This window comes from Columba livia, chromosome 7 (assembly GCF_036013475.1).
Source record: "Columba livia isolate bColLiv1 breed racing homer chromosome 7, bColLiv1.pat.W.v2, whole genome shotgun sequence".
Classification (NCBI taxonomy): Eukaryota; Metazoa; Chordata; class Aves; order Columbiformes; family Columbidae; genus Columba; species Columba livia.
In genome coordinates, this window is record NC_088608.1 from 10339734 (window position 1) to 10366991 (window position 27258).

Here is a 27258-nt window from a genome sequence, read left to right on the forward strand (position 1 = left end):
CTAAATGTGTGTCAAAACACTAATATGAGCAACAACTGTGACTTGGTGAGGAATTACCATCATTTGGAAATGTGGCTGGCAAAGAGGTAAAGGTCCAAGGTCTGTCACGTTCTTTTACTGCTCCTGCCTCTCTGGGGACTTCCAGGTGAACGAAGCGCTCCAAGATTCTCATTCAACCTGGCCATTTGTAGGTGCTCAGTTCATCTTAAAACAATGGAAACCTCCAACCCAAACTGAGATTTAAAAACTGGGGCATGCCTTGATTAAGAACAGTAGGAGAGTAATGAACAGAACCCAAATTTGCTGAGTCTTACTTTGCTGCTTTAAATACAAGACAGTCTTTCTTCTTCATATTACGCTGCTAATTGCCAAACAACATTCTTTGAAAAGCAGGTTCCAATTGATGTGTCCTTGGAGAAAGACTTGTGCTCATCCTGCAGAAAGCTTTAATTCCTCAGTGTATTTTAAAAGAAGGTTTTAGCGCCAAGCTTCCTGACTCAGACTTAATGAAATTCAAAAGATTTTTTTTGACAGGTAAAAATGAATAGTCACCAAATTAATTGGGAAAAAAAAAATAAAAGCTGCATAAATGTACATCTTCCCTCAGTCTCTAAAACTATTTTTGGAAAATAAAAGTTTCCCATTTTATTCAGCAAGCATGTTAATGACACTTCTTGTATTTATGCAAACCTGTAGATGACTGCATGAAATTTAGCCACATTTTATTAACTCCATCCTCTGTTAGTACAGACTGAGTACTCAGTGAAACGATTTTGAAATATACACATCGCATAAAGTCAGGGCAAACCTTGAACCTGGGTCTTAACATCATTACTATTTTCTTCTTAATGCAATTTATCACACTGTAACTGGATGGCACAACCTCCGACCTGCACGAGGATGCAGAACCTTATTGATGCATCTTGTTAGAGGAACCAGAAACCCTACATGAAGCTGACTCACCAGTCAGATGCATCTTCTAACAGGACCTGAACAAAGGGCATTGGCCTTGTTGCAGAGACAGGGTGATCCTGTAGGACAACCTGGGAATAACCAAGCTTGTAGCAAAAAGCTTTGGGCCACTGCTGATTGAATGACTCACGAAGCTAAGCCCTACGAAGCTGCTAAATTTCACCCAATAGAGCTTATGCAGATTTTGGCTTCAATCCAGCAGAGCACTTAAGCACATGCTTAATTGTAAGCAAGTGACATAAAGCAACTTAGTTAAGCAGGCACTTAAGTACATTGCTGGGCTAAATAGTTTATTTAGAGAAATGCAGAAATGCTGGTAACCCCTGAAAGAGATGAAGTTGAGAGGCACCAAGGCGCAGCCAAGGCTGTAAAGGCGCAGAGGGTTTGGGTGGAGAGCTATCCCCAGGAATGCACGGGCTTCCAGAAGATCTGGCCTCCAGCTACTCTCCGAGTTGTTTACTGTGGGGTCATGGCGAACACCACGATCGTGGAGATCACACCGCAGGAAATTCACCTGTGGGAGTCACACAGCCGCTCCTCCGTGCGCGCACCGGGCTCCGGGGCCTCCTGAGGGACCGGGGTTTGCTCCAACCTCCTCCCGGCCACCGGCCGCGGCCGTGCCGGCCCCTCTCCTCCCACAGCCCGTGCTGGAAACGCAGGCGCGGGAGCAGCACCGGGGGCACCCGCTGCCCCTCCGGCCCGGCCGCCCCGCAGGCCCTGCCCGCCCCGCCTCCCGCAGGGCCAGCTCGGGGCAGCGCTCGGCCGCGCCGGCCTCGTAACCCGCGCCGCCCGCCCCAGCCGCAGCCCCGGCAGAAGCCCGGCCCGGCGCAGCCCCGCTGCATCTCCTCCGCGCTTCGCCGGCCCGCCGGTCCTCCGGGCGTGTTTCCCATGCTGCACCGCGGCGCGGCGGCGCTCTGGCCGGGCTGTCGCTGTCACCGCCAGCAGGAGGCTGAGGGAAGGCGCCGCTCGCCCCGCCGGAGCAGGAAGAAGCCGCCGCCGCCGCCAACTTCCCCTCGGCCTCCCCTCCCCCGCCGCCGCCTCCCCTCCCCCGCGCCCCGCCGCCGCCCCGCCATGCCCGGGGCCGCGGCACGGGCCCTCTGAGCCGCCGCCGCCGCGCCCCGGCCCGGCCCGCCTTCTCTTCGCAGCTCTGCAGCCGGTAAGTGCCGGCGGGCGGGAGTGGGGAGCTGGCCGGGTCCGGTCGGGCCCGCCCGCCCGCGGCGGCGGCGGCGGGAGGTGCGCGGAGGGAGGGCAGAGGGAAGAGAAGAGAAGGGAAGGGAAGGGAAGGGAAGGGAAGGGGGGGCTGCGGCGCGGCCCGGCCTGGCGCGTCTCGCCCGCATGGGCCGCGCTCGGCCCCGCCGGCGGAGAGGCCGGTGAGCGGGGGATGAGCAGCGAGGCGGCGGGCGCCCTCCTCTCCCCCTCCCCGCCGCGCAGGGGGGCGCCGGGAGCTCCCTGCCGCTGCCCCCGGCCGGCGGCGGGGCTGCCCCGTCAGAGCCTCCCCCGCGCCGCGGGCCGGGGCCGCGGGGCCAAGCAGGCCTCGGCGGGGCCGTGGGGACGGGGCCGGCGCTGCCGGCGGGGCCGTCTGACAGACGGACAGACAAAGGGCTGGGGGAGCCGCGGACGGACGGACCGACAGGCGGGCGAGCAGCGTGTCCTCTCGGCCCCGTCCTCCCGGGCGGCCGGATCCTCCCGCTGCCCGCCGCTCCATTGTTCCTGGTGTAACATAGGTGAAGTGTGCCGACTTGTGAAGATTAGTTTTATTCTGTGGGCTTTTTTAATATCCTTTTCCGAGCCTCCTTTCAGCTGCTCGGGGGACGCTTTTGCAAGGGACCTCTGCAGCATCGGGAGCTGGTAACAAGTGCCAGGCTGGAAGTGCCCGGGAGGGCAGGGGGGACCAGCAGGAGTTGAGGAGGAATTAGTTTGGCTTCAAACACTTTCACTCTTCATCGTCTTTCCTCCCCCAATTCCTGCCAGACCTCAGTTGAGATGAGTGCAGCAATGTCTGTATGAAGCTGGTTCATAAAAAGGGAAGACATTTACGTTGCAAATGTAAATCATCTCTCTGATCACTTCATTTTCGTAAACTGTTCAGAGCAGCTGTGAGGGATTTTGCACAATGATGAAAAAAGTAGATAGGTGGAATCCAGTGATCACAGCTTTAGGCTGGCTTTGAAAGCCTCCCTGTGGCATGACCTGTCTCTCTGCACACATGTGACATTCTAGTCCAAGAAGTTTTCGACGGGAGAGATGCCTTATTTCTGATGAGCAGCATCTTTGCTCTTGGTATATGACAAATAACAGAGGACTATGGTTTTTCTTTTGAGTAAGGTCTCAGTTGTGGTGTTGATTTGCCATACTTATTTGCAGATTTCAGTAATGCTTTACAAACTTACTAGGAGTATATCCCTGGACCTGTCATGCTTCAACTTTTTGGAGTGTTCAGATCAGATTTCATCCTTGTAAGTGATATAACCTTTGCGGTTGTTCTCCATGTATTTGGTGAAGCCAGGCCTTATGAGGGAAAGAGGTGGAAAAATAGACCTAACCTGTATCAGTTTTTGCAGGTCTTCTTATGCCGTACTCAAAATCAGACAAGATAAACCAATGGTCTGATTTAAAACTTAAAATCTGTCCTGCTATGTAAAAAATTTGCGTACCTTTGGGCAGCATTAGTTTTTCGGTGTTCCAGTGTTTGGGATTCGCGCACGTGTCCAGTGACAGCTGTCACCTGCGGGAGCTTTGGCTGCGCTGGGCAGCTCTGGAGCTCAGCCGGCTGCTTTCCTGTGGGTCTCACGGCATCTGCAGCCTCCCGGTGCAGGGCAGGGATTCACAGCAGAGGCAGGCAAACCCCGCTGTTGTGGTGATGATTCAGGAAAACTCTACAAAATTAATTTTTGGTTGCATGATTGCCTGCAAACTGTTGTTGTGGCCTTTCTTGATGAATATTCAGCTCTATATGCGTGTGTGTGTGTTCAGTTTCCAAAAGTATTTTCTTTATAGTTGTTTCTGGATGTCTGCATGCCCCTCTTCCTCAAGTATATGTATAGTTGGCCAGTGAGCGCGTTAATAAAGTTAAAAAAGATGCATCTGACCTCTTGTATTTAACTGTCATGCCCATGTGTACTTTTTCTGTCTCCACTCCTCAGTCCAGGGCCTGAGAGAACAGGTGTATATGTAATCTGTGTTTCTGTTATTGTCCTTCTTGTCCATAAGTGCTTAATTTCTACTGTATTGCAAACATATTCTATTTATGGAAAATCCCTAATACGATGGATCATGAGATCAAATCATAAGTAAGTAAGTAGCTACTTGAAGAACCACAATGGTTAAAAACAATGGATGAAAAATTATTCAGAACGCGAAAAGTTGTATTGCAGGCTAAATTGTTCACCCGAAGGAACACATAGTTCTGTAATATTATTATGTAGCTTCTCAAAAGATGATTTTTCCCTTTCAGTTCAGTGTATACAAGTTTGTGTGAGGATTTAAGGCTCTGTGGAGTGTGTGTGTGTTTTCCAGAGACAGTATCATAAAACCATTCAGGTTGGAAGTTCTCACTTCCAGCCAAGAACTTCTGTGTACCACTAATGTTAACAGTTGAACTATGAGAATATTAAGAATATAGTATTCTAGTGAAAGATGGTGACAGTACACCTAAAAGAATTTAGGTCATTTCTAGAAGAATTCTTTGCACCACAGGCTCAATAATGTAAATTTGCAAATAGTGAAGTTCAAGGTATTGATTGTTAGTGTATGGATTTGGGTAAAAAATTTTAAAATGTACTATTGGGGAGGAAGGGTTTGTTGTATTCTAGTATTTTGGGGAAAAGCAGAGTGGGATTGTCTTCTGTATGAGCTGCTGCAGATTTGTGATGTTTTTGTGATGGGGATCTCTGTGGATTCTTCCTCCAGTCAGGACTGTTATGTGTGCTGTTGTTGCGTTGCAGATATTACAGATAGAGACCTGGCTGCTTGGAGGAGGTTGATGGAGTGGGCCTTAACCTATCAAAACCACTTCAACTGTTTAGCACAATTTGGGATTAAGTTTTATTTAGTTTAATTTTGGCTGTAATATAAAATACATTTTTCGGTGTGAAGTAACAAAAGTTAAATAAGAAATAGTGATGTTGGTATAACGTCTTTGATAAGTAAACATACTACTATTGTTCTGGAGACCCTAAACATAGAACTGAGGTGTCCGACTTTCTTGTCCAAACTTAACAATGTGTTTTATATTAAATGAATGGGACAACAAATGAAAAGTGGATGCCGTTGGAAATACTTTTTACTTTGAAGACTCTTATGTGGATCTAACAGAACAATAGGTATGTTTTATTTAAAATAAGTACTTCTTGTGCCTTTCCCTGACATTTTATTGATAGCTGCCTTTCAAGCCAGCATCATTTATGATGAAATAGATTCAGGCCTTCAGCCTGCAGTCTGATATGCATAACTGAGTGTTTAAGGACAAATGAAGCCCCACAAAGCCTCCATGGATCTAGCCGGCATGGGTGGCTGCTTTTTGCAGGTTGCAGGGCTTATTTGAAGGATAGGTACTGTGATTAACTTGCACTTTAATTTGTGTGGAGTACTGAGATTCATTAAATATTCTTTCCTTTTCCGTGTACTGGAATTTATGCAGAAACCCTTGAACTAGTATTGAGTTTACACCTCTAACTTACTGGCTTTTAAGAGCTCAGACATAGTTATTGACAGGACATGTCAGCAGAACACAGTCATTGGCTATGATGTAGCTATATGCCAGACATAAATTTCTGCCCAACAAAAGAAAATCCATTCAGGTTTTCATGAGATTTATTTTCATTTACACAAACGCTGTTAGTTACTTTATTACAGTAATTTCCAGTGAAGTTAAAAACACAGCTCCATCTGTTTAGCTCATTAGTACTCTATAGACATTTTAAATGTACAACATTTTTAATCATAGAATATTTTATACATCAGCAATAATGCCATAAACTACACAAGTGACATAGGTTTAATCTATTTATATTTCAAATTAAAATACAATAACATATGTGAGTTTTCCAATATTATGAGTGATTCAATTGTCTTCCCCTGATTTCATATACAGATATTCTTCATATTCAGACATTCAGCATGTTGGATAAAATATCTGGAAAAATCCGTAATACATTCTCACAGAACTTGATTATAAGCGTGTCCTAAGGGGAAATTCAGTGTCTTTTAGAAAGACTTTGGAAAGCACAAGAAGCAGAAGGGTTAGAATCTCCTGATAACTTCTTCCATACTGTCAGAACTTTATTTTGGGAGCTAATGTAGAGACTGATACTGGTTTTGCTCAGAAATAATTTTTAGTCTACTCTTACGATATTATCAGTGTGTTAATGTATTCAAGGCTGCAATATCAAGAGATAACAGTGTGAATACTGTAATACAGTTAATGTATTACTTATTTCTATTACTTTGTGATTTCAGTGCACTTTGGAAAACAGCAAGACATAGCTCTTTAACGGGGTATGGATATTGGCCTGATCCTGCATTAGATATACTCTAGTGGCATATTAGTATTACAGTATCTGCATCTTGTCACCGTTTGTGCAGAAAACCTTAAGGCAGTATTGTCTAATTCTTCCCTGCTGACTAGGGTGACATTTTTATAGGTGCAGAATTAAACAGTCTGATAAAATGAAATCTGTGTGGGAAGAAGTTCCAACCTGCAAACAGCAGTAGGGTATAATTTATGAACAGGCTACCAAATATAAACTGTCTAGATCTCTGGTACTGAAGGAGAGGGGGCTGGAGGGAGGGGGGGGGGGGGGAAACACACAAAAAGAACCAAAAATCAAGTTGCCTGTAAAATGTCTGAACACAATTTCTAGATGTAACATGTGATATTACTAATACATAAAGCTGTTGTGCTATCTGTGTGAGCTCGGATGTGTGGTTGATAAGCCTTCTGCTCTGAAGTTATTTCATATGGCAGCTACACTCATAAGGTAAAAATGTCCATTCATAAAATTTTTGACAAGTATCAATGCTTTGTAGTAATTTCCCATGAAGTTTGTATTAACTTTTCCTACTTATGTATCCGCAAATGGGTATGAAAGACATCATTAAAAAGGTTTATGATGCCAGTGACATAATGACCAGGCCATGTTACCTTAGTGCAAGAGGTAAAGTGAGAAGTATCGATGTTGAGCAGATTGGACATTGTTCACTAGTGATGTTTAAGAAAGGGAAAACAAACGTCTTTGTACACTCTCTGTAATTTAACCACTACATGTTTGCCCTGAAAAATTGTCAGAATTCTCTTTTTCTATTGTTGGGGTTAGATCTGAAATGAGAAAGTGGTGATGTACTCCTAAAAGGTATGTGTGTGTATATATGTATATATAAAGCTCTTTTAGAAGGTATTTATGGTGATCTCTGGCCTAAAGCTCTGGTCACTGAGTATGAGAAATGTTCAGCATAAAGTGAAGTTTATTTTACCAGACAGTAAGCAACGTGTTATGCGGGTTAGCTGCCTGGGATGGAGCTTTGTTTTGTAGCTTACTGGGAAAGGGCAGAGCAAGCACACAACTTATACATTCACCGGCTTTGTGCAGATTTCCTTTGGTAGTAAAAACTACTTAGTCTTGCTTTCGACAGTGAATCTGTAGTATTGCATTGCAAACATTCTTCAGTTTTGTGAAGGGAGGGGAGAAGGAGCAAAATGAATATTAAAGCCAAGAAATGAGTGCATTTCACGGGATCCATGGGTAAAGTTTTAGTCTATAACCGTTAAAACAGTCAGAGTTTCCAGATGCAGTAGATGATTTCAGAGTTTTTCAAGTAGGAGTTCTCTAAAGCGAATTACCATCTCTGTTGCTGACCTCCTGAAGTACTATTCTCCCATTTTTAACCACATACACAGTGGTTCCCGACATAGGTCATTGTTATATGTGAGTATCTGTCAGATGAAATATATGTGAAAAGGATTACAATTGTCAAGCTTTTAAGTCGGGTATAGCACTGAGCACTTCTAGATACAACAATAGCTATATAAATACGTTTAAGAGATCTTTTCAGTTTGTGTCCTCAACGTTTCGTTTAACAAAGAAGTTCTTCATGAAAGATTAGTAAATTCAACCAACTCCTTTTTTGCTAGAGTAATCTTACCCTTCTTACCTTGAAGAAAATTTTGTATTGACCACAGTAGATCAACTGTAGAGGGAGGCCATCAATCCTCAGGGTACCAAGATGTGGCACAATTATTTTAGACCACAATTACTTGCAGATTTTCTAGAGGTTTCTGTGGAATATTGGTTTTCAGCTTACGTTTTGACCTCTTGACTTATTTTTGGGGGGTAAAATCTAGTGTGAAGGTTCCCTGTGTGGATATCGCTTTAACGATATCGAACAAAAATGGATCATTCTTTTGGGAGAAAGACTGCCGTCATCCCTGAAGGAGGAAAGCTTTATTAGGCTGCTGTTCTCAGGAGCTTCCTCCATCACTAGTAAACCTGACAGTTGTACTCTGAGATGAATTTTTGTCCGAGTCAGCAAAAAGATGGGAAAGTTATGGGATTGTTTTCTGAGGATCGGGAAAGCTTGTGTTGTTAGGGGGTGTAAGGAAGGAAGGGAAAACTACTTGGCTTTAATGTTGCTTTTCCCTTCCAGAGATTAAGGATTTTTTAAATGAATGGTAGAAAATAATTGTTATGTATTTAAAATGTATTTTTATGATCACAAATTATTTATCCCCAACATGAAATTAAGGGATTTGGAGGGGGAATAAAATAGGGTTTATAGGAAAGGACCACACAGAGGATGATCATCCAGTTGTCATAGTATATTGCTTGAATATATAAAATAAATGGCAATTTGTTGGCAAAACCAGTGGGCTTGTTGTCTTAATCTGACTGTTAAAAGTAGATCACGCAAAGCAGATGTGCTCCGGCTTTTCTGGTGCATCTTAGGAACCTGTGCTCCATCTTATATACACCGTATTGGATTAAATATTAATACAAGGCAGATTTAAGTCTGAGTTTACATTGCTGTTCTTGAAAAGTGACAGTCAAAGGACAAACTGACAGAAAACCTCTCAATTCTTTGCATGACCTTGCAGTTTACTCTCTAGTGAGTTGTGTTGTCCCCAGCTTACATTCCTTATAGGTCACAGGACAGGGGCTTTCCACACTTGTGGTGGTGATGAGAGCGTGGCTGCAAAGCCAGAAAGCATGGGATCCATCATAGTTAAGTGTTACATGCCTAAAATTTGCTGTAACGTTGGGCAACTCTTCGTTTCCCATCTTCGGTTGGACACAAGTTCAGCAGAGCGGTTGTGGCTCCAGCGTTTGCATCTTGGGCGCCTGGAATTGCTGCCCTGTTATCTGTGGGACACGTCTGTGCGTCGAGGGAACCTGGGGAGTGCAGCTGCACCTGTGATTTGAGAGCTTGAGGACTTGAGACTCTAGATATGGTTGGATGAGAAATTAGTATCTGGAAAGCAGTCCATAAACACAGGACATGCTGGGTTTTTCTTTTACCAGATTCCTGTAGGAATGTTTACTTGTTAGATTGCTTTGCTGCTTGCTTTGTAACGTGGGTTGTATTGAATGTGTTTTGTTAGGACTTGGCTTCATTGTGAAGTTTCTTGACTATGGATTCTCAGAAATTCCAGGCCTATTTGGGATGGCAGCTCTTAATTGTTGGCCTGTGAGTTAATAGCATCAAAAGCTTTCAAGATTTTTGTTCCTAATAATTACAGCAGTTATTATAAACACGAAGCATATCTTTTGATCAATCTGAATTTCTGTTTTAGTGTATTCTAGCACTTAATTAGCAAGAACTAGCTGCAGGGTACCAAAGCCATTGAGGTAGAATCCAATTTTCTCAATCTTTTTATTCAAAAGGGCACAGTCCTGAGAGGTCTGGGTTTTAGTTTTTGGATTATTTTCAATATTGGTTAATGGGCCAGGATTTCTCTGTTATTATTGCTCTTATAAAATGGCTTCTAGACATCTCATGTCTTGGCTTGCCTTGATCTGAAGATGGGTTTAAGTGTTTTAATGTTGTCTGAGAAATGTAGAACTGTAATGAGGAGTAACCACCTTGGGGTATGTGATAGAAGTCAGCGGGATTCCTTGTTCATACCATTCTTGGAGTATCAAGGTGAAGAGTTACCTGGCAGTTCTTGTTGAGGTTGTAGGTAGTGTTTTGAAGAGGATACGCTGCAGCAGCACATGAGATTTAGTAGTTACCTGATTTGACTTTTTTTTTCTTCCTTTGGCGTGAGGATCAGCCAGATTAAAGGAAGCTGACTTACAATTCTGGAATTTTATGTAAGCAGCATAGGGGTAGTTCTTAGTTGATTTAATCTGACCATAAATCTTGGTTATCAGTAGGGAGGTGGTGGATTTGTTGCAAAAAAGTGGGCAAAAAAATCCTAACTGTACAAAAGTGTACTCTTGAAAAACTTCTTTATTGCTTTGGTAAATTTACATGGTCTGTAACACACTTATGCTCCAAGAGGGGGTTTTGAGAAAGTGACCTGGTTACTCACTTCCATGGATTTAGAGTTTATTTCTGCTCCTTTTCTCTCTGTATGCTTTCATACTGTCTTTAAATACTAAGGTGTCCCTTTATGTGTTGACTCTTCTGCTTATTCTTGATGAAGATGCTCAATACAGTTGTGATGCTGTTGTAGGAGTGCTGGTCAGGCCACAGCAAGCACTGATTCCTCCTTGGTGCCCAGTTCATAACTGGTTGAATATTTTGAAGAACAGTGATATTTTTTTTCTTTTTGTTCACTGTTGGTCAGTGGTCTCTCTAATGGAGCATCTCAAGATCCTTTGCTCCTTATTTTTTGTCATGTTGAAGGAAAGGGCTACACCAGAGCATATTGCCTGAGCTGCTGCTTCTAACGATACCTAAATCATTGTGACTTCACTGTTTTTATGTGGTTATATAGCTGCCATCTCTGAAGGGCACCTTATGGAAATGTTTTGTGCGTTACGATTAGGAACGGTCACCTGTGATTCTTTTTTTCAGAGGGTTATTATATGGCCTTATTTTTTCCATCAGCTGTGTTATATGTGTGTTGCCTTGTGTTTACGCTACCAAAGTGAAGTACATAAGCTTATTTATGTGTGTTGAAGTAGTTTATTTTCCATGTTTCATTTTTAGTTGCTGGGTGTATTGGTCTTGTGGAATAGGTCCCTGAAAGGCCTTTTTTATTGTGAGGATGGCTGACCTGTGGTGTTTGAGGAGTGGAGTGAAGCAGTCAACTCAGATCTATATCGTTGGGCTTTAGGGAGGGCTCTTTCAAATCTTCTGGTCCACACCGCTGGTGGATTTGAAAGACAGACACTGAAGCTAACACTGTTGTTTGAAAAACAATATAGCAAGCATAGGATTTGCTTGGTCTGCCTGCAGTGAATCTTTTTAATAACGAGGTATTCATTCTATCACGTTTTGGACTAACTGGGTTTTTTGAGTTTACTGTTCCACATGTAGGTAAAAGCTATGTTTGAAACACAGCTGAAAGGCAATAAATATACATTAAAAATTTATGCTGGGATATGACACTGCTTCCTCAGCAGGTTTAAATGGGAAAATGTTCCTTGCCTGTACCACCGCTTGAAAAGTTAGTCTACAGAGAGCCAAGGATATTTCTCAAAACTTTTTAATAGGTGTTACACAGAATGTACTCTAACCCTGGATGAGTTTACCTTAATGAAATTAGGGAAAAAGATGTCCGCTTAGTGAACACCGATGTCCTAAAATTGAAATTTCAGCTTAGGAGAATGTTTCCTGTATTGTAAAACACTTGCATTGTCCTCACAGCCTGAGAGCCTGTGTTGAAATACTGCTTTTGAATGCTGAAGTAAGATCTAGAAATATTATGTGTGCTCTGTAAGATCTGTTTTGCATCCGTTATCCACGTCCTTCTCACCTGGGGTTTAGTGTTGGTATTTCCCTGAAAGTTTTCCTTACACTGTAATGTATATAAATTAGGGTCTGTCTTCCACAATCTCTGAGACGGCTTTTGCTGCTAACTTCAAATCTTTTGGATCAAAACTTTCTTGATTATACTTGAGTTAGCTTATTGTCCAATGTTATTTAGTGTACGTGGGCATGTTAAGTAATTGGTTGAACTTTTCTGTATTTACTATTTTTCTGTAATACATATCCACAGCCTTTTAGAAAACAATGAAGCTGAAGATATTACAGGCAAGAAAAGCATGCTCTTTTAAAAAAACAGTTTTAGGTGTAAGTCAAGCATGCAAACATTAAAATTGCAGCATTGAGCTATATTTATGTCACCTTGATTTTGCCATCCTAAGTGTATGTACGTCACTATATTACTAATATATTGTACCATGTTATTATATTGTAGTCTTTCGTGCTACCCGAACACAATATTTTCCCCCTCCAAAAGCCCCTACCTTTTTGACTGCACAGGATACATGCTGCTCATTAACTGAGCAGCTGCTCTGTAATTTGCTTTCTTCTCATTGCATAACTTGTGTTCTCTTACTGTGCTTTGCTTAATCCTGTTCTGAGGGCAGAATGAATATATTTCTTTGTGAAATTTCCGTAACTGTTATCAGTAGGCTTGTGAGGCCATAGATAGTTCCTACTGTTCTCTTCACGCTTAAATCCTAGGTAGGTCATTGCCCCCATTTCGGGGACAAGGAGGTGGAAATACAGGGTGGGGAATGATTTGCCAAGATAACAGATTTGCCCAGCAGCAGTGGCAGAGCTGAGAAAAGGACTCAGACAGTTCTGTTACGACATCGTGGTGGTAACCACCATTTCTCTCTTCAGTCTTACCCTCACACTTACCTTTTCTCGATGACAGTCCTGCCCTTTGTGCCCTCATTCCTCTAGTGATTCTCCACCAAAGTAGCTACTGTCCGTTGGTTGGAATCCTACTGGTTGTGCTTTCTGATCAGTGAGTAGGTCCAAGGAGAGGCCGGACCCCTCTTTCCCACCTCCTGCAAGTAGTTACCAAAGTAACTGATGCGGGTTTACCTTTCCGTTGACGTGTGCCACGTGGCCTCAGGAACATGAGCACTGTAAACTGATTAGTTCACCCTTGTGACCTGTATTGGATGTTGCTTATTCTTACAAGTATTCCACTATGTCTCAGGGAGAGGAAATGGACGCTTATTATATAGTTGGAGAATTAACCTGGAAGTAAGATGAAAATTTGTGTTTGGTGTGGATGTCCGTTGGGTGTCTTTGTTTGCCTTGAAAAAAATAAAAAAGAAAGGAATATATAGCATTGCTTCCATCTTTGCATTTTCAAGCTGTTCCTGTGATTGATTTAATTGCAGCCTTGCATACTCAACATTTAGAGTAAATCTGCCCCAGATGTGTCAGGGTGAGCACCCAGAAAATAAGGGAAGTGTAATTATTGATCATCTATTACAAAATAAAACAAAACCAAAAAAACCAAACAAGTTTGGTAGAAATGGCTTGTATGGACTTGTGCAAGATCTCTGGCAGGATCAAGGGCAGGATCCTATTTTGCAAGATAGCATTCAACTGCTTAAATGGTCGTGACTTTCTTTTCCTGCTCTCTGTGTCTCATTTACATGTTTCAGCACTTGCAACAAATGGAGCAATGATATTATAAACTATCTTACGAATTTCACCTGCTTCTATGGAGCAGTTCTATCCAGTGTGCTGAAGGAAATGATGCTTTGTAGAAAAAAAAAAAAAAAATATATATATATATACAAATACACACACATATATTATTAAAATCATAGTGCCAATAGGCTAGAGAGGTGAATGTTGATGAACCAGGGTACCTTAGATGTGGTAGCCCTGAATCTTCCATATGTTTGCATGCAACTTTTTGTATTCTTCTGGGGCTTTTAGTGTATAATGTTTTCAGGTTTTTTAAAAAGCAACCTGGAAAGAAACACCAGAAATTCCGTTATATATAGAGACCTTTGCCATTTAGGCCACTAGACACAGTAACTGACAGCAACAGTGGGTTGTCATCTTCTGTAAAACGCAGCATAGTGCTAGTGACGAGGGGAGATGCTTCACAGACACTTGCAGATAGTAGAGGAGTGGTAAGACCCAAACAATTTAAGGGCTAGTCTAAAAAAAAACCCAAAACAAAACCAAAAACCCCCACAGTTTTTAAAAATCAACGATTTTTTCTTTTCCGTTTATTTTCAAGGTGAAATGAAATAAGAGGGCCCACTCCTGCACCCTGTTTTGAGCTGCTTCTGACACACTGTCTTTATGGTAAATCCCGTCAGTGAGTTAATCTGGCAGAAAATTAATAACTGGGGAAAAAAAAATTGCCAGGCTGATGGAATGTATAAACCTATATGTCTTGGCATGAGCATCAGAGTAGGCACAGAAGACAGAGTGAACTCTTGACAGAGCAGGGAGCAGGTTTGCCCCTTGCAATGACAATTGGCTGTCAGATTGGCTTGGCTTTGTCATACAACTGCACTGTTATCAAAATCAAATAAACATTTGATCCAGTATCTGAAATATTTATACAAAGATTCAGCTTGAGGCTTGCATGCGATACGTGACATTTCACAAAATTTTAAGCAGTTGGTCTGAAGTTATAAACTACTAGAAGTGCTTAGAATATGCTGGCTAGCCTTAGTTGTGTGTAGTGCTTGCTTTTCTGTGTATAAATTTAGTTGGAAATCTCTGGAGTGAGCACATTTGAGTGCCTGAGTTTCATAGTGTAAGGGCAGAAATTCTGCATTGTTCTTCTGAGGTTTACTATACAGTGAAAGAAATTCCCATAAAAATTCTCAGAATTAACTGTTTTCTAGTAGTTTATAATTTAGTGCCACAAAATCAGTGGGCTGTTTTTCCAGCTAAAAAGTAACATTGCCTTTGGGTTTTGGAATATTTAAAGTATGTTTGCTAGACTGATGACATCCCTGTGAATGTTGACATGTACCTGTGGCTTTGTTAGTATGGTGTCGAAAGCTTTCTGATACACGTTTGATATTAGATTATCGTTATACTGGTGATGATCTAACACTGATTTGAGGATAAACAAGGTGGCAAAGATTTTCACACATGGGTAATTTTATGCACGATAAGTAGATTTTCTGTGAGTAATCTTGTTGATTGTAATAGGACTATTCGCAGCTCAGTACGAGTGTAAATCTTGGGGGGATCAGGCCCTGTACTGGCACATGTTCAGCAACATGGAGCATTTAGAAATAACTGTGCAACAAGTCTAAAGAGTGTTTGTATCCTATGTTACATTTTAGAATGTGTTAATTTTATGATCTGTGAACCTTTTCACAATGATTTATATTTGATTATTTTCTTCTTGCAAGTCAACACATTTTAATTTGTTCTTACAAACACTTGTCTGTTAATTTCAAAATCTTTCTTTTAGCTGTCTTATTTTCCTGAGTAGGGAGAAGAGGTAACTTTATTTAACATTTTTTATTTAGAACCATTAAGTAGGGTATTTTTTTTTACTTTTGAGTAGGCAGTATGTTAGAAATTGAAATTTTGATATTATGAAAATATACTATTTCCTTTTATATTGGACTATATCCATATTTTAATAGTGCAAATATATTTTCTAATGTGAAAATATTCAATGGTTCATGATCTGGTAGGGTTGTTAGGTGTATATTAGGAACCTCTGAAATTCTGATTTTTTCTATTGGAGAAGATTGTGTTGATGGCTGTTTTATTCGTGGTGGTGCTTAAACATAGCTAGTTTTTAATGTGCTATTAAGCCATGTTGCTTTCTCTTTCTTTATTAGCATTAGGCATTGAAGAATTATTTGTGACTCTTAGAATTCCTTTTAGGAAGAAGGCATTTGAGAATGTAGATGTATGTTTTTCTCTTGATCTAATTTGGCATAGCTGTAAGGTATGTTTGCACGGCAGCTCTACCTCCTTCATTTGTGTTGTGTACATTGCATTTGCGGAGCTGTTTCACAATAGGCTTTGATCTAATCTAACCACCAACTGCTGCTGAAAGCCGCCGTCCTTTTCCCTCCTCCCTGCTGCCTCACTCCTGCATCTCCCATCCACTCTGCCTGCACTGTCCCACTGCTCCAGAGGAAACCTCACGGCTTTTCTGGTGGGCACGTTGTTTCTCGAACTCTCTTCTGAGTTGCGCAATGCTGTGCTCAACCCAGGGAAGGCAACAAGAAGGTCTGACACGGGGAGAGGTGCAGGGTATTACTTCAGGCAGGTAGCCCATGGATCAAATTGTTTCCTGCAGCTGTATCCTTGAGAGCTGGGTTGACTTTTTCTAAATAACAAGCCACACCAAATGTCCCATTGGAATGGCCTTTGAATTGGTTGAATTTTATTTTTAAAGTGAATCCAATTAATATCTCTGGGTACTTGCTCATTAAATTAAATAATGCTTTACAACTTGCTTAGGAAAAGAAGGGAGAAGGCAGAATAACCCTTACCTGCCATCAGTCGAAGTGGAGAAAAAGAGCTGGACCATGTGTTGTCCTCCGGTGGCTAAAAAGTTCTGCCACATTCCTTCAGGGTCTCTGTTCAGCTTTACTTTGTAGCAACCACCATCCCAGCAGGCTTTCTAAAATCTATTAATATTTTCTTTCTATTGTATTTTAATTTTTGAATTGGAAACGTTGTCACACCTTTCATTTAGTATATTTTTGTTTAAATGGCTGTTTCTTCACTTAGGAATACTGTTTTTACCCCTTTGCTCTCCAACTTACTGCACCAGGAACCTTTGGAAAAGCTGGTGTCAGGGTTACTGAAATGCACAGTTCTGGTATTACCACCACAGAGTTTGGGGTGGCAGCAGTTTGTGGTTCTCTGACTGTAGATGTTCCACAAGCAACTGTGGGGCACTGAACAGAAAAAGATGCTGGGATGATCTGGGAGACTTTTTCTGTGCAGTTCCGCCCCTTCTCCTTTCTCCACCCCCAAAATGTCAGCACACCGAGGAATCTCTGCCTATGGATGTCTCTTGTGAAATGCTTTGCCTAGGTGTTGAGAACCTCTACCAAGTTTGAAGATTCAGTTGGAAGCTTTTTCCCCCTCTTAGTACACAGAGAAACTATAGATTGAAAGAAAAATCATGATTATTTGGTGAAGGTTAATGAAAGTTCTGAAATTCTTCGGAAAACATCTCTGCAATAAGGACAACAATGTTTTATGCCAAGAAACGTGCTTGTGTGTATTAGCATGTGGTTTGTATTATTGTAGCTTCCCTGAAGATAATCTCAAAATATATTGATCTTTATTTCACAGATGCATCTTGCACTTAAAATATTTATTTAATCTTCTCAGGCTTGGTAAAGTGAACTTGTTTGAATGCTTTTAACTTACATTTTCTTTATCATGCTGTCATTCTTCCAAGAAAACTTCTTGTCATCTTCAATTTAAATGATAGGATTCCTTTTATGTGAGCCAAAAGGAGTCAGTTGACAGATTACACATTTTACTGAGTTGATTGCAATTGGGGTACTTCTTGTTTGGATGAATAGCTTATTTTTGTTTGTGTTTCTTAATTTTAGAACAGTACCTGCATGTCATAGAACTTACATGGTGTTTCATCACTTAGAATATGCAGCCTCACACGTATGAGCTCTCATTATTTTTCAATGAAAAGCCAGATGTTTGCAGGCCTGGTTTAATAAGCAGAACACTCGCTGTACCAGCTGCTGATATGACTCAAGATCACGACTGGAAAACAACTTGAGTGCTTTCAGTTGCATGACTCTACTAAGCCTACTAGTCAGGGTGAGAAAGAAAACGTTTCCATATCCTTGACAACTGAGAGAACTAACAAGACCAATAAATACCAGTACCCTGCTGGCCTCGTTTCTGGGCAGCAGCTGGATCTTGCCAGCTGTGCTAAGATTCCGCAAGTCACGAGTCTTCCCGCTGCCGCTGGTGAGAGCAGGAGGCTCTTCTGCAAACACTCAGCCTCTCTGTTTGCACTCGCCTGCCTACCTTCCTGCCAGGAACTAGCTTTACATCCAGGATTTCTGTAATTCATACCTAATTTCAGAGTGATATGGCAGCATCCTCCATGTGGAACAACCTTCTGCGCTGTTCTCGTCAGTGGCTTGAGCAGACAGATTAGGGCCACTGCGTTCTCACACTTGGTGCTGTTTGTTCTCCCCTGTGAATGTCTTTCAGCATTTTGAGTTCTTGTGTTCTAGTACCTGTCCACGTCATTCCTCTTAAGAATCTGCAGTGAGCTTATGCTGTCACATTTCTGTAGTGTGGAACAAAAGCATAGTGCATGATGATTTGTGTGAGATGTACTCTGAGTATGGATTAACTTGGGATAAAGGCTGAAATGAGTAAATATATCTGCTTGTTTTCCTTCAAGCCTGTCTTTCATGCTGCATATTTTAAATGCCCTACCTAAGAAACCAGTCTCAACCTTACATCTTTTGCATGTTCTCTTATCAAATAATGGCTCCACGGGAGACAGATTCTTAAGAACTTCTATTCCTTCTCACATTTCTTAGTTGGCACAGGATAATCCACACTGATAAGATGATAAATTAATCCTCGTTTTCTTCTTTGAGGAGCACTAAGGTCTGTTGTTGCAAGATCTCTCTGGGAGATCTGCATTGGTGGAAAAAATACCGCCTTAGTGCGGTGCCAGGCTTGCTTTTTGTTTGTTGTTGTTATTGCTGAGAAACTGTGAGTATGGTCTCCCAGTTATCTCCAAAAAATACTTCATGATTTACACAATGTCCACAGGTGGCTGTGTGGCATACCGTACGTGCGTTTTCCCTTGGAGACATGCGGAATCTCATTCTCTTACTATAAAGTGGATTAACTTGGGGCTAGACTTGTCACCTAGCACTACCTGAACTCGCTTAAGGCATTAAGGAATTGTTGTCTGTATTTGAAGACAGTTGTTGTGAAAATCAAGAGTCAGATTTCAAACTTCTTTGTGTTAGCATTGCAGGAGAACAGGAAAGGAGAAATCGCAAGCAAAAATGTTCTGAGCAGAATTTTTCCCCATGCTCTCCTCCTGTCACAGGCTTTTTTTGATCCCTAGAATGTGCTAAGGAAGAATATTATAAATTTAATAACATGGTCATATATAAACACATATAGCTTGATGACTCTGTCCTCCTGACTTAGAGCAGAGGAAGGCTCACTAAAAAAAAATGTAATTGACTGAAAAGCTTCTTTCTTTGGCTTGGCTCTTAAATATTTGAAACTTGTGGAAGTCAGACCATCCTGTCTGTCCACCTTCCTATGTTCAGAAAGTGAGAAGCTGTCACAGTAGAGAATAGGGATAGCAGGAGTTGCTACCAGAAGGTGTTAATGGGCCTTTTTTTTTAATTTGTTAGGGTGTGCATTGAGTGAGTTTGTTTGTTTTTAAGAAACTGAGTGAATTTCACTTTCAGAACTTTAAGAACTATTAGTAGTATTTGAAACAAATTATAATGTAGCCAAATGTTGAGATCTTTTTCAGCTGTCTCTACTGGTGGCTTGCATTCTTACTGAGTACTCTAGGATCTCATCTGAAGAAAGGCCACTATTTATTTTGTAAACTCAGTGTAGTTTGGTATAAACAAATCTTCACAAATGTTTGGATAGCTGCGGGAAGATAGAGGGATGAAGGAGGGATGTCTGTCTGTCTGAAGGAGCAGACTAGAGCACTGTGGAATGGGTAGGAATTATGGGCCTGGGGTGCAGGGGGAAGGAGGCTGTCTGCTGTGTACGCTGAGGAGGAGAAGAGACTTAGGACTGTCTTGCATATATAATAATAAGTAGAATAAGAAGATGCTGCCACTTTCAGCTTCACAAAAGCCTGCCGCGCTGTGTTAAAAAACAATAATGTCATGACACTTGTTGGAATATTATTTTCTATCTGTGTACCATAAGTCAATGTAATGGTATTACTATTCATGACTGGAATTCATATTTCCTGACTAATGTTCCTGCTTAGTGTGTGTGAAAGTGAACACGTTTTTCATAAGGAGATTTGACATCTCTATAGTCTTCATTTGGCCTTTACCTTTAGCCAGAAAGTTGCATTTTCATAGAATCATAGAACAGTTTGGGTTGGAAGGGACCTTCAGAGCTCATCTAGTCCAACCCCTGCCATGAGCAGGGACATCTTCACCCAGATCACGTTGCTCAGAGCCCTGTCCAGCCTGGCCTGGGATGTCTCCAGGGATGGGGCATCGACCACCTCTCTGGGCAACCTGGGCCAGTGTTTCACCACCCTCAGTATAAAAAATTTCTTCCTCCAGTCTAGCCTGAATCTTCCCTCCTTTAATTTCAAACCGTTACCCCTTGTCCTATCAAAACAGGCCCTTCTAAAATGTCTGTCCCCATCTTTCTTATAGGCGTCTTTTAAGTACTGAAAGGGTGCAATAAGGTCTCTGCGGAGCCTTCTCTTCTCCAGGCTGAACAACCCAAACTCTCTCAGCCCGTCCTCACAGCAGAGCTGTTCCAGACCTCTGTTCGTCTTGGTGGTCTCCTCTGGCCCCTCTCCAGCAGGTCCATGTCTCTCCTGTCCTGAGGACCCCAGGTGAAGCCTCACCAGAGCAGGGGGCCAGAATCACCTCACTCGACCTGCTGGCCACGCTCCTTTTGATGCAGCCCAGTTTTCTCTCATTTCTGGCTATTAAGATGTTCCAGCAGTGACAGTGTGCCCTGGGCAAGCAACAGTGAAAGGGCACTTAAAGGACGAGGAACTAGGGAGGACACCACCAGCGTGAATGAGGCATTTGTCAAAGACAGTCAAAATAGAAAAAGGGAACAGAGTAAAAAGGGTACACGGGAAAAAAACGTTTTCTAAGAAATGAGAAGGGGAAAATAACTGTAATTTAATTACCAGTATTTTGCCGGTAATCAGAAGGCACGTTGATTTGAAACTCTTTATTTGAAAGTGTTCAATTGTGTACACATGCATGTATGTAAAAGGAGAATCTTTTAATGTTGAACCAAGATATGCAACTTTTCGCTGTTATTTAGCTACCAGTTTGAGGAGTGCATGTGTGTGTGCTGAGTACTGACTGAGTTCTTATAAAATGTTTTTAAGTAAAAAATTTTAAGCAAGAGCACCAGTTGTAGATGTTTACTATTAAAACTTTCTTTGTAGGTTATTGCACTTAAGAATGAACATTGAAGACAAGCTGGGAGGATTATTTCTTAAATGCGGTGGCATAGACCAGATGCAGTCACCCAGGGCTATGGTAGGGATGGGTGCAGTATCTGACCAGACTGGAGTATCGGGAGAGCGGCAAGAGGCAGTGCTGCAAGATCGGACTATGGCGCACCAAGAAATTCTTGCGACAGACGAAGTGTTACAGGAAAGCGAACTTCGACAGCAAGAGATGATTTCGCATGATGAACTCATGGTCCATGAGGAGACGGTAAAAAATGATGATGACATGGATACGCCAGATAGACTTCCTCAAGGGATGCAGTATGCTGTTAATGTCCCTGTAAGCAATTTCTTTGTGAAATATTGGAGAAATTACTAGGAAGCTTGATCTGGTAGTCTAGTGCTACTCTGGCAAGAATCTATTAATTGCTTGTTTGGATTTTGATTATCAAAATATTTATGAATGGATGCTATTTATGAAAATGTCATTTGCCTCTGGCTGTGGATAAGTTTTGCCAATTAAGTATAATATTTAAGTATCTGTTTTATAAATATTTTATAAGCAGGCTGTTACCATAGAGTTAATGCATTACAATGTGCTCTTTTAAATATATTTAATGTTTAAGGGTAACTACAAACCAGAATAAATAGCGTTATTAAAAGGTGCATACTGTTTATGCTGTTCATAGTACTGTTTAGTTTCTTTTGCTATAGGAAGCATCTTGTATGTTTTCCAAGTATGTGGACGCTTAGCAATTGCATTCACGCTGCAGGTTGGACTGTGACACTTCATACATGACCATAAATTTGCCCCTCCTCGATGTCTCATAGACAGTGTCCCTCAGCTTTCCCAGAGAGAATGTAGATGACTTCCTTTTTGAAAACAGAGCATCTGTCTGTAATGCAGCACATCATCACTGTTACCCTTCAAACATCAAAGATAATTACCAGGACTTTAAAAGTAGACAGCCGTATATGCGAAGAATAACCTTTAGAAAGGTAGCATTGTTAAAACACTACTCTGCTAGCTGTAGATCAGGTGATTCAGGTGTTAGAAAAATGTAAGAGTATCATGCTCTTTATTAAAGTTTACATTAGATTATTTTTTGGAAAAAACCCTTCATCAGCACTATTCTTGTTTTCTTAAAAAATACTTCTGTCTTAAATATAAAATAAACTATTCCGTTAAATATTGCATTGACAACACACGGACTAAAGTAAAATAGGTATGAAAAACTGAATGGTTTTACAGATGGAAGTGATTTTAATATAAGAACTGATCTCAAAATCACCACAGGTCAGAAGGAAAAAAGACTTTGGAAGATGAATGAAAGGATACATCAAAATGTCACTGTAAAAATTAACTGTGCCCTTTTTGTTTAAGATACTTATTATTCCTTTCACTTAAATTTCTGAAAGAATGAAGCCACAAGATAACTCCCTTAGAAAAAGGTTTTCTGTTTTCAGCAGTTTGTCATCTTCTAAAATTGAAAAATTGCTTTTCTGTAGTGAGAACCTTACCTGAAACTGGCACTTGGTATCTTAACAGATCAGTGTAAAGCAAGAAATTACCTTTACTGATGCATCTGAACAACAGAAACGAGACAAAAAACAAATACGAGAGCCAGTAGATTTGCAGAAAAAGAAGAAAAGAAAACAGCGTTCACCAGCAAAAGTAAGACATTGATTTGGCAAAACCAAGATTAAAAGAACCTGAAGATTTGGTTGACTATGACTAATTTCATTAGCATTTGAAGTAGTTAGGCTGGAAATTGTTTGTTTGCTCAGTAAAGATGCAGTTCTGAAGTTCACCAGAGACCCAAACCAAAACCTGATATAACAGTGTTTTTCTTTGAACTCCTTTTAGCAACATGAACCCTTGACATATTTTAACATCTGTCTCTCCAGGCAGTTCTCTCTCCAAATATTTTTTTTTTAAATTATGAGTCAGTAGCTTTGTAGACAATTTATAAATTGTTACTCTGTATCTATCTAATAATAGTTGTGCTTTTCTGTCAGCCTGATAATTTTACATGCTTCATGCATAGTAGTGAAAAGGTTTTAAAAAGAAATCTAAAAGGGTAGTTTTGAAAATTCTAAAAAGTTTACTAATATATATAAAATAATTTACCAGTAAGGAATATTCCTGTGGTCATAATCATCTTCATATATGTATTTATTTATATCAAAAGATTCTTACCATAGCTGCTGGTATGTTACTTCAAAATTTGTTTTGTAGATCCATTCATGAAGAGTATGTATCCCTGTATGTCTGAAAACAATTTTCTTCTATTGAGACGCACGTCAGATAAAACCAGAATCATTTCACCTCATGAGGTAGCAGTGTTATATCTTCTAGTAATTCCCCAAATCAGTATTAATTTTCAGACTTAAAATAGAACATATACAGGCTGCTCTGATAGGCAAAACCCAGTTCTACATGATCACACAGCAGCATTAAAATAAGCCTACTCTGAAACCAACCCAGGCTGTGTATACATTGAAGGAAAACTCACCTTAACACCAAAAAGCCTCCAAAACCACCTTGTTGTTGGCCTGGGAGTGGGAGCCTTCAGTCCTCCTCAAAGCACTGCCAAATTAGGTTGCACCTGTAGGATTCTTGGAGAGTTGAGTAATTGTTTCAGATTGGGTGTGGAAGCAAGTTCCAAATCCTGTGCTTGGAGATACTTCTCCCTTCGGTAGGAAAAGGAGCTCTAGGTTGAGCACCTCCACAGGTCACTTCCGTGGAAACCCGGCGAGGTAGGAGAGCTATGTGTCCCTCTTTCTACAGACTCGTATTTGCATGCTTCTTTTTTACCTCCCAGTCTGTCAGTGTTAGTCTTTTGAGGTGACAAAGATTGAAAAGTGATCAGGAGTATCTCTAAACAGGTTCTTTTTTCAGTCTCTCTTCCCCTTTTTTCAAACTTGTCAGCATAGAAAGGCAGAAAGAAGCTGAAGGACTGACATAGGTGAGAGCCTACTCCAGTTTTAGTATGCCCAGAGTAATGGGATTGATTTTCCATGCAACCAGCAACTGGGACTTTTACAAATGGAAGTCAAATAACATACTGAAACATTCTGAATTCTGTTTTGTATTAATGTAGTCATCACATAAATAAGAAGTCAACAGCTTTCATGAATCCTCTCTACTTTTCCCTCTTCCATGCACGCAAACACATGCGCACACACACATGCACAAGCTTTTTTGTTGCTTTTATTAGGAAAACTGCACTGACAACGTTAACTTTCTTCATTTAAGAGGTGGAACAATGAATGGATGCAGTACAAGAGCCCACGTTTAGGATAACTGTGAAATTAAATGTATTTTCTGCACAGTTATTAAAAAATTGCCATATGGTCTATGAAAAACATTTCATAACATGCATTTAAATTTATTTTAAATAACCAGTCAGTGTTTCATTAGCTGCATGTTGTTACAGAACAGAGCTTTTATAACTGTCTGTATCTGTGACTTACTGGAGCTGTAACATACCACTCTTACAAACGTATGAATGTGCTTGTCCTTCAGAGTGAATGCACAAGACTTTGTTAGCTCAAGACTTTCACTCTTGCTCAGTTTCGATGCAGCAGAATTAAGAATTGCTTAAGTAGATCCTACAGTATTTGCTATTATTGTAGAGATAGTATTTCAGTTATTGACTCTCTCTTTCTCATCACTGTCATTATCATAAAGCCTAAAACATTGTAGGTAATCAAATTGCAGCTGTGTTTCCCCAGCAGACTTATTTTTTGTTGATAACAAGGGACTAAACTGTTTTGTTTAAGGTTACTTAAGCTCTTCTTTATAGTTATGCTTCTAGTTAAGTAAGACTTTTGCAAATGTAATTTGTTTACTGGTTTTCTTATTTTCTTGCCAGAGATAGTAGAGAGTTGGGGCTTTTTAAAAATTTATTTTTGACAAATTAGAGAAAACATGTGATGAACTTTATTGAATAAGGTAGATATTATGTAATTTTTTTCATTTCAGTTTGTTCAGCTATATATGAAAATAGCGGCTTTGTTTGACAGCAAAGCAGTTGAGTGTGGCAAGCTGAATTTGTCAAGGAGATGCTCTAATATGTATATTGAGTGAGCAATACTTCTCTGAGTGAAAAACCTGAAAGGGGAGAAAAAGAATATTATATTCTTGCTTGTTTGGTTTTGGGGTTTTGTTTTTTAAAATATAGTTTTGTCTCCGAAACTATTGATGTTATGTAGATTTAGAGAATTTGTATGACTATCCTGGATAAGATTCAATGCCTTTTAGCAAACGTTAGCTATCATGACTTGAAAAAAGAATATAACTTTTCACTTCTGCTTTAAAATATGATTATCCATGGTTCAGTGCCCAGAGGTGATTTGGTTACTTTGCATCCTTTCCAACAGACGGACAAAGTAAACAGTGGCATATAAAGTGACTCAGCTGTGAATAGGGGAGCCCTAAGCTGATTTTCCGTGAGCTGCTTTTGTGTCCGTCCTGTTGAAATATCTCTTAATACACAACGAGGCACAAGTTGGATTAGACTGCAATTGGAAATGTATACTAGAAGCCTAACACATAGCTTTGTAGAAATTAGCATTGTTTTACCTGAAATATTTAAATTTTCTGCTTTTTTTTTTTTGTAGTTAATAAGGTATCTTTAGAGGGTAGTGTGAGAACAAATTTTACTCTTTTTAAAATAGATCCTTACAATAAATGAGGATGGATCACTTGGTCTGAAAACCCACAAATCTCATGTTTGTGAGCATTGCAATGCTGCCTTTAGAACCAACTACCATTTACAGAGACATGTCTTCATTCATACAGGTACTGCTTGACTTCAAATTTGTCTTTTCTACTATATAAAGAGTTGTTTACTTATGTTAAACATGTTTTCAGCTCTATGCGAATTTCAGTTTTAAGAGTGTAGCTAACTTGGCATCTAAGCTTAGAGATTCCATGCACCAAAGTGTCAAAAGAATACCAGAAAAAGAAAAAAACAACATATGTTTAATAAACTGAAGACCTAACTGTTTACAAGGTTTCTTTTCTTTCTTTATCAGAAAGTAATGGGTTGACTTGTAGCCTAAGTGCCAAAATTGACCCCTTTGTAAAATGTGCTCCGGCTGCTTATTTGCCTGATGAGGTATCTCTCTGGTTCGGAGAAGTGAAAAAGGTACTTACCATTATAATAGCTTGCCAGTATCCTGAATGCAGACTTATGCCAGCATCATGATTGATCTTATTCACGAGGAAATTACAGCCATTTCAGATCACTCTTCCGTCTTAGTCTTAATGTGACTCTTAGGATCATGGAAAGAATTCTGCAGTTCATATACTTAGTAAGGCTAATGTGGTTTTTTTTTTGGTATTAAGAGTATTTTTGGAATTCGCTCAGATGCTGGTTTTTTAGTAGACATTTTAATATTCCTCAAAAGTAGTTATCAGAAACAACAGTGTGTAGTTATTAACTTATGGATCTGGAATTATATTGTTCAAGGTGAAAAACCATTTCAGTGCAGTCAGTGCGACATGCGTTTCATACAGAAGTACCTGCTACAGAGGCATGAGAAGATTCATACTGGTGAGTATAGTGCCTTGAGTATCTTTACTGGCGTGCTTAAAATCTGTTTCCCCACTCAGGCAAGGTTTCTGATAATAAATATGCAGCCTAAAACCCTGTTGTAGTTTGTTTTAAGTTTACGTATGTTATAAAACTATAAAAAATAAGTTAGTTTTGTGCTTTCAACTTGCTCCACTTTTCTTTGGCTGTAAAGTGAGTATAAAGTCTAGTAAGCAAATCTGAAAGTAGTATACTATGAGTAACCCCAAAGTAGCAAATCCTGAAGCTTGTGTATTCATCAAAGTCAAAGGTTTGTTAAGCAGTTCTATCTTTTGTTGTATCAAGTTAATTCAGACAACGGGGACTTCTAAATTACATTTCAGTAGATTTATTTATTTACTAATTTGGAATTTGATGGAAAAGTGCCAGGACTAAAATGGCCAAAATGCCTAACCCCAAAGGTTTTAGTATCAGCTTTCCTTTTCACTTTCTTTTTGCAAGTTTTAATTCAGATCTGTTCTAAAAATAAGAGCCTTAGTTTAAAAATATGCAATATAGGTCAAATAAGGCCCGAAGTTTTAAGCCAAAGAGAGTTAAAGTTTATACATGTTTATTTTTTTTATCTTCTTGCACTGCACAAAATCACATTCTTTAACAGGTTTGGCTTCGTTGGGTTTTTGG

General features: G+C 40.4%; 1 protein-coding gene across 5 annotated transcripts in view; it reads left to right on the forward strand.

Annotated features, from left to right (window-relative positions):
• Nucleotides 1-1978: 1978 nt before the first annotated feature.
• ZNF148 (zinc finger protein 148) overlaps nt 1979-27258 on the forward strand; it is a 34610-nt gene continuing 9330 nt past the window's right edge. The window contains exons 1-5 of one of the 5 annotated variants that reach the window (XM_065070478.1): nt 1979-2128; nt 21029-21374; nt 22584-22709; nt 25718-25841; nt 26515-26598. In XM_065070478.1, coding sequence (XP_064926550.1) covers nt 21045-21374; nt 22584-22709; nt 25718-25841; nt 26515-26598 — 664 coding nt within the window. In that variant the 5' untranslated portion in view covers nt 1979-2128; nt 21029-21044. Of the gene's footprint in view, nt 2129-2559; nt 2697-21028; nt 21375-22583; nt 22710-23273; nt 23372-25717; nt 25842-26514; nt 26599-27258 lie in introns of those variants that run through there. The other 4 variants (XM_065070479.1, XM_065070481.1, XM_065070482.1 and 1 more) reach the window with 4 other exon arrangements.